Here is a 13430-nt window from a genome sequence, read left to right as displayed (position 1 = left end):
TTAAAACTTTGCAGGCATTGTTAACATTACAACATCAGGTGATTTCACATTTAAATGGGGCTTCCCAGCTTGCCTTGAACAGGAACTTTCAGCTGGGGCTGAGTGACAGCTACCTCCTCTGGCCAAGGCTCAAACTCACAGGTCACCCAAGTCCCCGCCTCTCCCTCTTGTCCCACGCCAGGCTCTTCACTCACTCCAGTTTCCTGCCTGGCTCCAGAAGCATCTGAGTTTGCCATCAGTGCGAAATGGCTTTTTGTCAAGCTTTTCCTATGCCTCTTCCCTTGGGCCATGTGTCCTCTGAGGCCCTCAAAAGTGTCCACAGATGCCGAGGGCCTGGGAGGGGCTTCCAGAGCCTCCAGCTTAACTTTCTCCAAGGAACAGGACTTCCTGATGAGCTCTTGCTTCTTACTTCTGTGGCCAGTTCTTGCAGGAGGAGAGACCCCACCTCCCTAATGTGTCCATCCTTCCTTTTTTTTTGCAGTTTTTGGCCGGGGCTGGGTTTGAACCCGCCACCTCCAGCATATAGAGCTGGCGCCCTACCCCTTTGAGCCACAGGCACCGCATGTCCACCCTTCCTTGATCCCATGCTTTGGGTTTACATAGGTGCCATTCACCCAGAGGCTCAAGGGCAACTTCTAGGGGACCCTTCCCAGTCTGCTCAATCTTTTCATCACTCTCTTAGAACTTGGTTACTAGCAATCTCTGTGGAGAGAGGGAACTAGGGAGTGTGGGTGAGGTCCAAGGGCCTAACCACCCTGCATGAGAGGGACAGATCCAAGAGACCTGGACTATGCTTTGGACTGTGGGTAATGACAGGCTGTCTGGGTTGGTGAGAAAGGACCCTAAAGGGAGAGAAAGGTGCTAGAGGGGAAAGTGGGGAGAGTCTGGAGGCTGCTGTGTGAAGCCAGCACTCCTGGTGCTAGCATTGTGTGCTCATTGCAGCAGTGCTGGAAGAGTAGGCAGGGATGTTCAGGGGGCTGGAAGCCCCCTTGTGCCACCCAGTGGGTGCCACAGTTGTCCTCTACTTCCGGGAGCAGACTTCAGTCTGGGCAGGCCCCTAAGTCATGGCAGGAGAGGTGCTGGCACCAGCTGATACCACCACTGGCTCTTTGCCAGTCTGGGCTCATGTCCAACGTTCTGGACCCAGACCCAGTTCGGCTCTCTTAAAGAGGCCTGGGGTCAGGCCTGTGCCAGCTGTTGACCAATCCTTGGGACTTGGTGCCATAACCCCTTTCCCTGGCCTGTGCTATGGCAGTCAGGATGATGCTGCCTGGAGGAGCTGCCCAGATGACTCTGCTTGAGGCAAGGAAGACTAGCCTGACCTGTCAGAGGAGCCAGTCCTGCCCTCCCTGACTTCCTGCCCTCGCCCCAGTACCTGAGTCAGTGGGCCTGCTGGTGGCCAGTGGAGCAGGATGAGGGAGGCTGGCCACCATCAGTGCCTGTTCCACAATCCCTACCAGGGCAGCTGAGGGCTCCAGGAACCCCTGCACAGCCCTCTTGCTCTCAGCCTCTGTCTGGAGCCACACCTGCTCCCTTTCCTTTCAGCCTGTCCCCGTGTAGCAGCCAGTGTGATCTCTGTGCGGTGCCAATCTGGTTCCTATCCCCCTTTGCCTAAAACGTACCATTAGCTTTTTGTTGCCTGACTTCTTGAGAACTCACCTGTGATGCACCAGGCCCTTTTCCATCTGGCTTCTGCCTATCTCATCCCAAGCCTGAGCTCCTCATCCTCACTGCCGGGGCCACTAGGCATGTCATCCTTCTGGTTCCTCAAATAGGCTATGTGCTCACCTGTTGCCAGACGTTTGCATATGCTGTTTTCTCTAGAACTCTTTCCCTGTGATGTGTTTCATTTCTCCATAGGGAGCACCCCCACCTGTCATGGTCCAGCCAGGGCCCAAGTCCCCTGCCCCAGCTTCATGTTCTCAGAGAACCTTTCCTTTGTGTATTCATCTGTGGGATTGTGTCTGTCTCTCGCATCAGACTGTGAACAACTTAAGCTCTGTGTGGAGTCTGTCATGTTTTTCTCTGGCTATACCTGCAGGTCCAGCCAAGGGCTGGGGATAGACCAGCTCATCAAAGGAATAAATGATTGTGAATGAATGAGTGAATGAAAGCCCTGTTAGAGTTACTGAAGGAATCCTCCTTCTGGGAGCCAGTGTCAGTGTAGAGGGCATCCCAGGTCACACAGCACCTTTGTCCCCCATCCACCCTCTGCTGCAGCAAGCAGTGGTCAGGCTGGGCTGAGAAAGGCAGTTGCAGTCTGGCTCACCCTAGTGGGCCCAAACTAATTGAAGGCCTGCATTACTCACAGGTGACCAGCCCAGGGCACTCCAGGAAGTTGTGGAGACACTCAGGGCCCCACCCAGCCTCCCAGCTCACTGTGGCTCCTGGCAGGGTGGGGAGGGTAGGTGGGCAGGAAGATGTGGTGGGCAGCTGGCAAAGAGAGAATGGGGCTGGGGCAAGGCTGGCTCCTTTGTTGCCTAGGAGAGGGATAGAGGCAGCTGCTACAGCTGGGTGACCTTTCACTCCATGACCACAGTGGCACTAGGGTTCTGTTTGAGGGTGAGTGTCAGGGTCAGAGCAGGGGTTCAGGCTTGCAGAGATAAGAAGCTAAGACCATAGCCGGGCGTTGTGGTGGGCGCCTGTAGTCCCAGCTACTCGGGAGACTGAGGCAAGAGAATCGCTTAAGCCCAGGAGTTGGAGGTTGCTGTGAGCTGGGTGAGGCCACGGCACTCTACCAAGGGTCATAGAGTGAGACTCTGTCTCTACAAAAACAAAACAAAACAAAACAAAAAAAAAGAAGCTAAGACCAGAAACAAACAGAAGCAGAAGAAGGCATCTGTCAGAGTTCTTCTGGGCCCCCACTCCCCTCAGAAGCTGGAAGGCAGCTCTTAGATGGGTGGGGGGTTGAAAAGGGGCCACCACAAGGCCTGGGATGGGAGGTGTGATACCTAGGCAGTGACAGGCAAGGGCTGAAGCTGAACCAAGCAGAGTGTCAGGACTTAGGGACTTCGAGTCAGCAGGAGTTGTTTTTTTGTTTTTTTTGAGACAGAGTCTCACTATATTGCCCTCGGCCAGCTCACAGCAACCTCAAACTCTTGGGCTTAAGCGATTCTCTGGCCTCCCAAGTAGCTTGGATTACAGGCACTCACCACAATGCTCAGCTATTTTTTTGTTGTAGTTGTCATTGTTGTTCAGCAGGCCTGGGCTGGGTTCAAATCTGCTAGTCCTGGTGTATGTGGGTGGCACCCTGGCCATTGAGCTATAGGCGCCGAGCCTCAGCAGGAGTTCCTGAGTCTCTACCATATCATTGAGGCCCAAGGAGTGTGGGGCAACTGAGTAGATGCCCCCAAATCTTGGTGTAAATCTGGAGCCCACCTACCCACAGGAAGCACTGGGTGGGGTGGAGCAGCATCCCCCTCACGTTCCCCAGCAATGATGGCAAAGTAAGACTCTAATTCAAAACAGTAAAATAAAATAAAATAACAGACATGGTCAGGTGGAGGTCCATGGGGCAGGAGCCACTGGGCCAGGTGGTGTGCCCTACTTGGGCCTCTTGGCAACACAGAGAGAGGGGGCCAAGGGTCTGGGAACAAGACTGGATGCAGTGGGAGGAGGTTAGAGCTCCTGGTCACTAGGGCACTGTTTGGAGCTCCTGCCTAGCAGGAGGGCTCTCAGTCCTTCTGCCACCCCTCATCTGCCATTGCCGCCTGGCCCTCTCTCTCCAGGTCTCTGGTGCCCCTGCTGGACCCAGACTCCAGGCTCCTGGTACTGGCAGGAAAGGTGAGCCAGAAGCTGGGGCCCACCCATGTCTACCACCCATGACCCAGCCCCTGTGCCCTAGGGAGAGGAAGAACTAGACAGGGCAGCCAGGCTGCTGACCCAGTCCCGTGATGGCCAGGTGAGCGGCCTCCTGCCAGGGCCTCTGCATCTTCTCTGCATCTTTACAGGTGCAGCCGAAAGTGACTATAACTCCCCCAGCACATTGGCTTCCCAGGAGCAGGCTGAGAACAGAGTAGCGTTAGCACACATGTGGCTCCATAAATGCTGATGCACAGCTGGTGCTACCGTGGGCTCAGCTTGGCACATATAAGCGATCTGCAGACTTCCGCTGGGTTCTGTGGCTAAGGTCTTGGTGGAGGGCTGGAGGGAGCTGGGGCCAGACCTGGGTGACCCAGGCTGCCAGGGCTTAGGCAGCACATGGAGCTCAGGCTGGGCCTGTTGCAGGGTGAGAGTCAGCTGTACTGCTACGAGGTGACCCCACAGCAGCCGGCACTAAGCCCAGGTAGGCCTCGCCTGGTTGAGGTCCTCTCTCAGCTTTCCCCCGGCCCTCCCACAGCCCACCTTGCCTATTCCCCTCTGATGTCCTCAACAGTGACGCAGTGTGTTCTGGAGAGCGTGCTCCGGGGCGCAGCCCTCGTGCCCCGGCGGGCACTAGCCGTCATGGGCTGCGAGGTGCTCCGCATCCTACAACTGAGCGACATAGCCATTGTGCCCATCAGCTACCATGTGCCCCGCAAGGTGAGGGGGTCTGGCGTTAGGGGCAGGTGGCTAGGGAGTGGGGGGCCCAGGCCTCACTGGCCATCTGTCTGCCACCAGGCTATGGAGTTTCATGAGGACCTATTTCCAGACACCGCAGGCTGTGTGCCTGCCTCTGACTCCCACACCTGGTGGGCTGGGAGCAGCCAGCAGGTAGGCCAAGGCCTGGCAATCCCCAGTGGCTGTGCACCAGTTCAGCTGGGCTTACCTGTGTCTCCAACCCTGCCCTGCTCCCCACCCAGGGGTTCCCTCCCAATTGTACAGCCCGTGCCCACCATGGCCTCAGCTGCCAGTCTCCCCACAGGTACAGAAGGTCAGCCTCAACCCAGCCAGCCGACCCTGGCCTAGCTTTACATCCTGCCTGGTGCCCCCTGCAGAGCCCCCAGCTGATGTACCCCAGCCTTGGGAGCCACCCATGGATGACATAGACCCAAGTGTAAGTATCGGGGCTAACTTTGTCTCCTGTGGATGGTGCAGTGTTCATCTTTCCAACAGGCTTGGTAGCAGAGACAGGAACAGATGAAATGTCAGAAAGGAACTTAATAGTTTATTTCCTGAATTGAGCAAACACCTAAAAAGCAAGACTTTTCACATAAAAAAATCTAGATTTTTGGCTGCTCTTGAAATGCTAGCACATCTTCCCAAAAGGTGGGTTGCTGTCCCTAGGCCCTGAAGTTCAGCCAGCCTTCCTGTGTTCCCCTGACCTTTCCTCCCCTGAAGCTGGGGCTTGTGCCCACCTAGTGTTCCAAGTGCCCTTGGTGGCCCTGGGGAGGGGGTACAGAGTAATGTCCATGGAGTCACCTAGCACCTCTTTGTACCTTCACACCTTGGCCAGCATGCCCGGGGACTTGTCTACTCACCTGCACTTTCCCCCAGGAGGGATTCTCCTCACCACTCAGCTCGCTGACCTCACCATCCACACCCTCCAGCCTGGGGCCCTCGCACTCCAGCACCAGTGGCATTGGGACCAGCCCCAGCCAGAGGTCACTGCAGAGCCTGCTGGGTAAGTGGGTCGAATGCAGAGCTCACACCCTATCATAGGAGCTGCCCCATCCTCATCACCCTCCTCTGTACTCCAGCCCTGTCTTGTCCCACCCTGAGGGGAGGCCTCACCCAGGGCATCCCCACTCATCCAGACTCATGGGTCCCCTGGGGGCTGGAGCAGGGCTCTCCTGCAAGATGGGAGGGTTCTGGGAGCACTGGTTTCCTGGTAACACCCTGAAGCTCCCAGGTTCCTCTGAGATCTCTCTGAGGAGCAAAGGTCTTATGCCTAGGCATTATTTCCAGGCCCATGCTGTGTACCCACCTGTGGTGAGGGGCACTGGCAGCCAGGCCTGCAGCACAGGGTGGGGAAGGACAATGTCCTTACATGAAGCTCCCTGTCCCTGCCACCTCTAGGTCCTAGTTCCAAGTTCCGCCATGCTCAGGGCACTGTCCTGCACCGAGACAGCCATATCACCAACCTCAAAGGGCTCAACCTTACCACGCCTGGTGAGAGCAACGGCTTCTGTGCCAATCGGCTGCGTGTGGCTGTTCCCCTGCTCAGCAACGGTGGCCAGGTGGCAGTGCTTGAGGTGAGGGCCCCCACCCTGCCAGGGCTGCTGCTCCGTGGAGGCATCAAGGGTGCTGAGGGCATTAGCCACCTGCACCCAACTCACTGAACACAAACTGTGCGCCAAGCACCTATTCGGCCTGTCCTGTAGTCCTCCAAGCCACCCCACTGGAGTGCTACTCTTCTCCCCATTTTACAGATGAAGAGGGACAAAGAGATTTAGTAACCTGCCCAGGTCACATAGCCGTGTAAGTGGTAGAGGTGGGATTCAAACCCAGGCCACCTGAGCCACAAACCTGAGCTCTTCCCACCAATTCACACTGCTATCCACTCACTTTCTGGGGCCTCATGGTTGACACTTGGGCTTAGAGCAAAGATGGTTAAGGCAGAGAGCTTGGGCCATGCAACAGTAGGGGCATCTGCTGCAGAGGGCAGGGGCCAGGTGCACTGCTTGTCTCGCATCCCTTGGGGACTGGCTCTCCTGCCTGGCACTAATGGACTGCTGGGTGGGGGCACCTCCTGCAGCTGCAGAAGCCTGGCCGCCTGCCCGACATGGCTCTGCCCACACTGCAGAATGGGGCAGCTGTGACTGATCTGGCCTGGGACCCTTTCGACCCTCACCGCCTTGCTGTGGGTAAGGAGGCCCGGTGCCTGGTTGAAGGAGGGTCTAGGGGCCTGAATGGGCCCTGCAGTGATAGGATGCCACTCTCTGTAGCCAGCGAGGATGCCAGGATCCGACTGTGGCGGGTGCCCTTGGAGGGCCTGGAAGAAGTGCTTACCACACCAGAGGCTGTGCTCACAGGTCAGGTGGACCGGGGATGGGGACAGAGGCATGGGCACTGACTCCTGAGGGCTCACTGTCACCCCGTGCTTCTCTGCCAGGCCACACAGAGAAGATTTACTCCCTGTGCTTCCATCCACTGGCAGCCAATGTGCTAGCCTCCTCTTCCTATGACCTCACTGTTCGCATCTGGGATCTTCAGGCTGGAGCTGAGCAGCTCAGGCTGCAGGGCCACCAAGACCAGGTAGAACATCTACGGAGGCAGGGCCCCAGCCATGAGGTGAGAGGCTGTGTCTCATGTTCCCTCCTGTCCCCAGATCTTTGGCCTGGCCTGGAGTCCTGATGGACAGCAGCTGGCCACCATCTGCAGAGATGGGCGGGTACGGGTCTATGAGCCCCGGAGTGGCCCTGAGCCCCTGCAGGTGAGTAAATGTGGGCTAGGGGTGGCCTTCAGACCCTGTTGGGGAGCCCTGGCTGAGCTTCATGTGATATATCTCTCAACAGGAAGGGCCAGGGCCCGAGGGGGGCCGTGGAGCGCGTGTTGTCTGGGTGTGTGATGGTCGTTGTTTGCTGGTATCCGGCTTTGACAGGTGAGGACTCAGGGACTGCTATTTCCAGGCTTCAACAGCACCTGTGTCCCCTTCCCAAAAGTCACACACACTTTTCAGGCTTGCAGAACTTGTCCCTGCCCCTTGTTGGATGGTTGAGTGAGTAGAGGGATGGATGAATGAGAAGATAAGTGGTAGATGGATATAGGCAGGTGAATGGATGGATGGGTGGGTGGGTGGGTTGGGAGAGAGAGGATGAGGCTCTGCTACAAGGAACCCGGGCCTTAAGTGGCCTAAGTGAGGCCCAGGAAACTGAACTAGGCTGGCTGGAAGGGCCTGAGAGATGGGCAGATGCTTTGATGGGAGGTTGGGACTGGCCCTGTCCTCACCCCTTCATCTCTAAGGACCCACTCTGCCCCTGACCCTCCTTTGCAGCCAAAGTGAGCGCCAGCTGCTCCTCTATGCGGCTGAGGCCCTGGCAGGCGGCCCCTTAGCAGTGTTAGGACTTGATGTGGCCCCCTCAACTCTGCTTCCCAGCTACGACCCAGACACGGGCCTGGTATTCCTTACTGGCAAGGTGGGCTGGAGGATGGGCGGCAGGTGAGAGGAGGTGGGGGTATTAAAGTTGGTGTAGGACCGACACTGCTCCCCTCCACCCCCTCAGGGCGACACTCGCGTGTTCTTATATGAGCTGCTCCCTGAGGCCCCTTTCTTCCTGGAGTGCAACAGCTTCATGTCTTCTGACCCCCACAAGGTGAGGCCACCTCACCCCTGGGCACACATGGAACTGTGTGCTTCTCCGCCTCCTTGTGGTCATGTGGGGCAGTGCAGGGGCCAATGGAGCATCTGTGCCCAGCAGCTGGCGGGGGTGACATCTAGGAATTTTGAGAGTAGTTGTTATACTAACCATTATTAATAACTAAACTATACAAAGTTAAACTATATGAACTGCAATACAAATCTACAAGTAAATAAATATACTAAAAATTAAGGTAATGAACCCTTAGTTTTTCACTTCCTGATTGTTTTGCTGGATTTTACTGTTATTTGTGAAGTTGTGGTTGTGCACATCCTTCTGTTGGATTCATACGGTGGGAAGGCCATGTGGTGCATTACCGTGTATCTCATCCCAGTGTCTGTCCACTGAGCTGGTAGTATGACATGGTCCATGGTGGAAATAGGCAAATGCAGCACATAATGGCTTGTCCCTTCTAAGACTCAGTTGTGCAACATTACTAGTACATCACTGTGCAGGGATAGGCCATGGTCCTGGTGGTCCATCCTGGTGGTGCTCCAACTTTAACCCTTTGATTCCACAGGGCTTCATTCTCTTGCCTAAGACAGAGTGTGATGTGCGGGAAGTAGAGTTTGCCCGATGCCTGCGGCTGCGCCAAACCTCCCTGGAGCCCGTGGCCTTCCGGCTTCCCCGAGTCAGGGTGAGATTGGAAGCCAAGGACTCCAATGCCCAGCCCCCTTCCCAGCACCCCTCAGGCTGTAGGTCCTGTCTGACCCTGCCCTAAAACTTCCTTACTCATCGTTTGTTGGCGATACCTACCCCCTTATTCTACCGAGATTCTGAAATTCATGGAAATTCTAGACGCAGGGGAGAATTCCAGGTCTTGCCATATCCGTCTCCTGATGGACACCAGTGTGCCCTAGGCCTCTGATCTCAAAACAGCCCCTTCTTCCCCCTACAGAAAGAGTTCTTCCAGGATGATGTGTTCCCAGACACGGCTGTGAGCTGGGAGCCAGTGCTTAGTGCAGAAGCCTGGCTGCGGGGTGCTAATGGGCAGCCTCGGCTTCTCAGCCTGCAGCCACCGGACATGACCCCAGGTGGACTGAGGGGCCGGATGTGGGGAAGCACCAGGGGTGAGGAGGGTGGAGAAAAGGGCAGAAAGCCAAGTCTTTCTTGCTGGCCTGCAGAGACCCTTGGCACTCCCAGGGATATGGTAGCTGTATCCACACTGTCTCTGGGCCTCTGGAGGGAGGTCCCCACCTCAGACACACACATGCAAGTGCACATGCGCTGGTACCTAGGGCGGGCCTAGTGAACAAAGGTTTCAGTGGCTGTTATGTCACCTCTGGGGTCTATGCCACAGAATACCCTAGGATTTGGCACCAATGAGCTCCAACCCAGGGACTTTCTTTTTTTTCTTTTTTTTTTTTTTTGGATTTTTGGCCAGGGCTAGGTTTGAACCTGCCACCTCTGGCATATGGGACCAGCACCTGCCGCCCTAGGGACTTTCTGATACCTGTCCTTGCCTTGTCCCAGTGAGCCAAGCCCCCCGTGAGGCACCTGCCCGTCGAGCCCCATCTTCAGCGCAGTACCTGGAAGAAAAGTCAGACCAGCAAAAGAAGGAAGAGGTCAGCAGGGAGGGATATGATTGTGCAGAAGAGATGGGGTCAGGCTTGCCATTGTCCCTGGATGGGTAGAAGAGCCACGTGTCACATACCCTTCCACACCAGAGCTTGGTGGGGCCTGGGAAACTGGGGAGGGCAATGAGAGCCCACCCTGGTGAGGCCAAACCCAGCTAATGCTGGAGGTTTGGACCCAAATGAACCCTGGAGTACATTTGAGTGTTTGAGGAAATGTTTTGGAAGAGTAGCCCCTATCTCTGGTGCCATATGTCACAGTCTGCCTCTGACTCTCCTGTCACTGTTTGTGTCTTTTTCAATGAAAGCTCATCAACTTTGTCAGGGCTCTAATTAAAATGGCTCTTTTCACAATATTGCTGGGGCTAAAACTGGAGGGACATCTGATGCTTTTGGAGCTGGGGAGCCCTATTCCCTGTCCACCTCTTTCACCTCCTTTGCAGCTACTGAATGCCATGGTGGCAAAGCTAGGAAACCGGGAAGACCCACTCCCCCAGGATTCCTTTGAAGGTGTGGACGAGGATGAATGGGTGAGTGGCAAGTGGCCCAGTTTCTTGAATGGCAGGACCACTCTCCCGTGTACCCTGGGGCACCACCCCCCCCAACCCCCTTCCTGGGCCCTCTTGACTTCATGCCACTCTTCTTTATCACCCTAGGACTAGCCTGCCTGCTGACCACCTCTGGCCTCCAGCCTTGCCTGTCACTGCCACCTCCTAGGTGCCCCTGCACACTTCACATCTCATTCTCAAACTGGAAGATGCTTCTCTGGGCCTGGTACCCCCCATCCCAGAAGCCCTGGCTTCCTATTGGCCCTGGGCTCCTCCATAGCTGCTATGGATCTTCTGACCTCTGTTTTCTCTGAGTCTGGCTGTTGCTTCTCAGCTGCCTTTAGCATGTGCAGCCAGGGGTGTGGGGGCCTGGGGTGGTAAAGAGCATGTCCCTGGGCAGGCCCTGGGTTCCCTGCTGCACCCTACCCTCTTCCTTGTCCTAGGCTGGTTCCACCCTGGGCTGGCTTCATCTAGCAACCTTCAGTTACTACACACTGTCCCATCTTGCCTGCTGCTCCAGTTCTGGGCAAGAGCCTTGGGGCTGGCCCCCCACTAGGCTGTCTGGAGCAGCACCAGCCTCAGGGGCCTGGGAGCAGTTGCCCTGTTCCCTAGGCTTGCAGCCAGGACTAGGGGGATCCCAGAGTTGGTGGTCCAGTAAGGGAGATGTTGAGCCCCACAGGGACTAGCTCGTATATACCCAATGTTCTCAACAATTAAACTTTTCTAAGCTGGCCACTATTGTGCTGTTATGGTCATTGGGCTGGTTGGGAAGGGACAGGCATGTGGGTGGTCCTAGGGTCCCCTCATCCCAGCCTCACTCTACTCCTGAGGCCTGGATAACTGTGTGCTACTGGGAGTACTGTGTCCAGCACATAGGCTCCCAGGAGTGTTCTGGGCAGTGGTCTGCTCCAGTGACTGGGGGAGACATGGTTTTCCAAGGAGCTTCAGCTTGTTGTAGCCTGTCACTTAAGGAGCCAGATTGCATGCAAGTGAGCAAAGGGTGTGTGGAGAAGGCTGTAAAGAAGGTGAATTGTGTGAAAGGCAGTGACTGGGATGCAGGGGATGTGGAGTATTCAAGGTTCTGAGAAGGTGCCATTCCAGCTGAGAGGAAAGACATGAAGACCTGGGAGGATCCATGAGAAGAACATAGACACTGGTGGGCACTGACGGAGAAGGATTTGGAGAGTTGGATGAAAGGGAAAAAGGGCAGTGGTGCAGCACTTAGCCCAAGGCATCTGCCTGTCATGTGCCGGAATCCCCCTTCCAGGTGCTTGACATCCAAGAATAGAGAAAAGAGAAGACATCCTGCCTACTGGGAATTCATGTACTAGTGGGAGGGAACAGATTATAAATAATAGACATAAAAATTAATGAATTATGTAATATGGTAGGGGGTGAGAAGAGCTTTGGGGAAAAATACCCTACAGGGGATGGAGAAAGGCAGGATAAGCCAATCACAGAGGTCACACACTATATGATTCCCCTTCTGTGAAATGTCTGGAACAGGCAATTCTGTAGGGACAGAACAAAGAGAAATAATTGCCAAAGGTTGGGGAAAAAAGATGGAGACTGAGTGCTAGAATTCACTGGAACTAGATGTTGGTGGTCCACAGCTCTGTGAACACAGTCCTAAAAAGCACTGAATTGTACATTTTATTTTATTTATTTATTTTTTTTGGCCGGGGCTGGGTTTGAACCCGCCACCTCCAGCATATGGGACCGGCGCCCTACTCCTTGAGCCACAGGTGCCGCCCTTTATTTTATTTTTTTGAGACAGAGCTTCAAGCTGTCGCCCTGGGTAGAGTGTCGTGGTGTCACAGCTCACAGCAACCTCCAACTCCTGGGCTTAAGCGATTCTCTTGCCTCAGCCTCCCAAGTAGCTGGGACTACAGGTGCCTGCCACAACACCTGGTTACTTTTTGGTTGTAGTTGTCGTTGTTTGGCGGCCAGGGCTGGATTCGACCCCGCCAGCTCTGGTGTATGTGGCTGGCGCCTTAGCCGCTTGAGCTACAGGCACCAAGCCTGAACTGTGCATTTTAAAAGAGTGAATTGTATGGTGTGTGAATTATATCTCAACAAAGCTGTTAATTAGGCTCAGCGCCTGTAGCTCAGTGGTTATGGTGCCAGTCACATACACGGAGGCAGGCAGTTTCAAACCCAGCCCCAACCTGCTAAACAATGACAACTGCAACAAAAAAAATAGCTAGGTGGCTTGGCACCTGTAGCTGGGTGGTGTAGCTCAGCCACATAACTGGGTCTGGTGGGTTTGAACCTAGCCCAGGCTTGCTAAACGACGACAGCAACAACAAAAAAATAGCTGGGCCTTGTGGTGGGTGCCTGTAGTTCCAGCTACTTGGGAGGCTGAGGCAAGAGAATTGCTTAAGCCCAAGAGTTTGAGGTTGCTGTGCGCTGTGATCCCATGTCACTCTACCGAGGGCAACACAGTGAGACTCTGTCTCTAAATAAATAAATAAATAAAGCTGTTAATTAAAAAAAGAAAAGAGTGCGTAAGCCCAAGAGTTAGAGGTTGCTGTGAGCCGTGTGACGCCACGGCACTCTACCGAGGGCGGTACAGTGAGACTCTGTCTCTACAAAAAAAAAAAAGAAATGAGTGGTTCTTGGTAGTTCGCCTATAATCCCAGGACTTTGGGAGGCTGAGGTAGGAGGATTGCTTGAGACTAGGTGTTCAAGACCAGCCTGAGCAACAGAGCAAGACCCCATCTGTTAAAAAAAACACAAAAAGCAAAACCAGACATGGTGGTGCACACCTGTAACCCCAGCTATTGGAGAGCCTGAGATGGGAAGATCACTTGAGCCCAGGAGTTTCAGGCTGCAGTGAGTTATGTTGATGTCAGTGCACTCCAATCGGGGTGACAGAGACTGAGTCCCTGTTTAAAAAAAAAAAAAAAAGCCAGGCACTGTGGCTCATGCCTATAATGCTAGAACTTTGGGAGGCCAAAGTAGGTGGATTGTTTGACCTCAGGAGTTTGAGACCAGCCTGAGACCCGCATCTCTACTAAAAATAGTAAAACTAGTTGGGGGTTGTGGTGGCTGTCTACTTGCAAAGGCTGAGGCAAGAAGATTGCTCA

The 13430-nt window shown here is 54.8% G+C and overlaps 1 protein-coding gene across 1 annotated transcript in view; it reads left to right on the top strand.

Annotated features, from left to right (window-relative positions):
• Positions 1 to 12087, top strand: part of CORO7 (coronin 7) — a 63690-nt gene extending 51603 nt beyond the window's left edge. Inside the window, exons 10-28 of the mRNA XM_053554314.1 lie at positions 3729 to 3783; positions 4228 to 4285; positions 4376 to 4521; positions 4600 to 4692; positions 4844 to 4975; positions 5416 to 5542; positions 5938 to 6113; positions 6617 to 6725; positions 6807 to 6893; positions 6974 to 7116; positions 7190 to 7294; positions 7377 to 7462; positions 7856 to 7997; positions 8085 to 8174; positions 8740 to 8856; positions 9118 to 9253; positions 9693 to 9784; positions 10237 to 10323; positions 10450 to 12087. Of these exons, the coding sequence (XP_053410289.1) occupies positions 3729 to 3783; positions 4228 to 4285; positions 4376 to 4521; positions 4600 to 4692; positions 4844 to 4975; positions 5416 to 5542; positions 5938 to 6113; positions 6617 to 6725; positions 6807 to 6893; positions 6974 to 7116; positions 7190 to 7294; positions 7377 to 7462; positions 7856 to 7997; positions 8085 to 8174; positions 8740 to 8856; positions 9118 to 9253; positions 9693 to 9784; positions 10237 to 10323; positions 10450 to 10455 (1987 nt within the window). The 3' untranslated portion in view covers positions 10456 to 12087. The remainder of the gene's footprint in view (positions 1 to 3728; positions 3784 to 4227; positions 4286 to 4375; positions 4522 to 4599; positions 4693 to 4843; positions 4976 to 5415; positions 5543 to 5937; positions 6114 to 6616; positions 6726 to 6806; positions 6894 to 6973; positions 7117 to 7189; positions 7295 to 7376; positions 7463 to 7855; positions 7998 to 8084; positions 8175 to 8739; positions 8857 to 9117; positions 9254 to 9692; positions 9785 to 10236; positions 10324 to 10449) is intronic.
• The last annotated feature ends 1343 nt before the right edge of the window (positions 12088 to 13430 follow it).

This window comes from Nycticebus coucang, chromosome 12 (assembly GCF_027406575.1).
Source record: "Nycticebus coucang isolate mNycCou1 chromosome 12, mNycCou1.pri, whole genome shotgun sequence".
In the NCBI taxonomy this organism is placed as follows: Eukaryota; Metazoa; Chordata; class Mammalia; order Primates; family Lorisidae; genus Nycticebus; species Nycticebus coucang.
The sequence above is the reverse complement of the archived record's forward strand: the minus strand, read 5'-3'. Positions and strand labels throughout refer to the sequence as shown.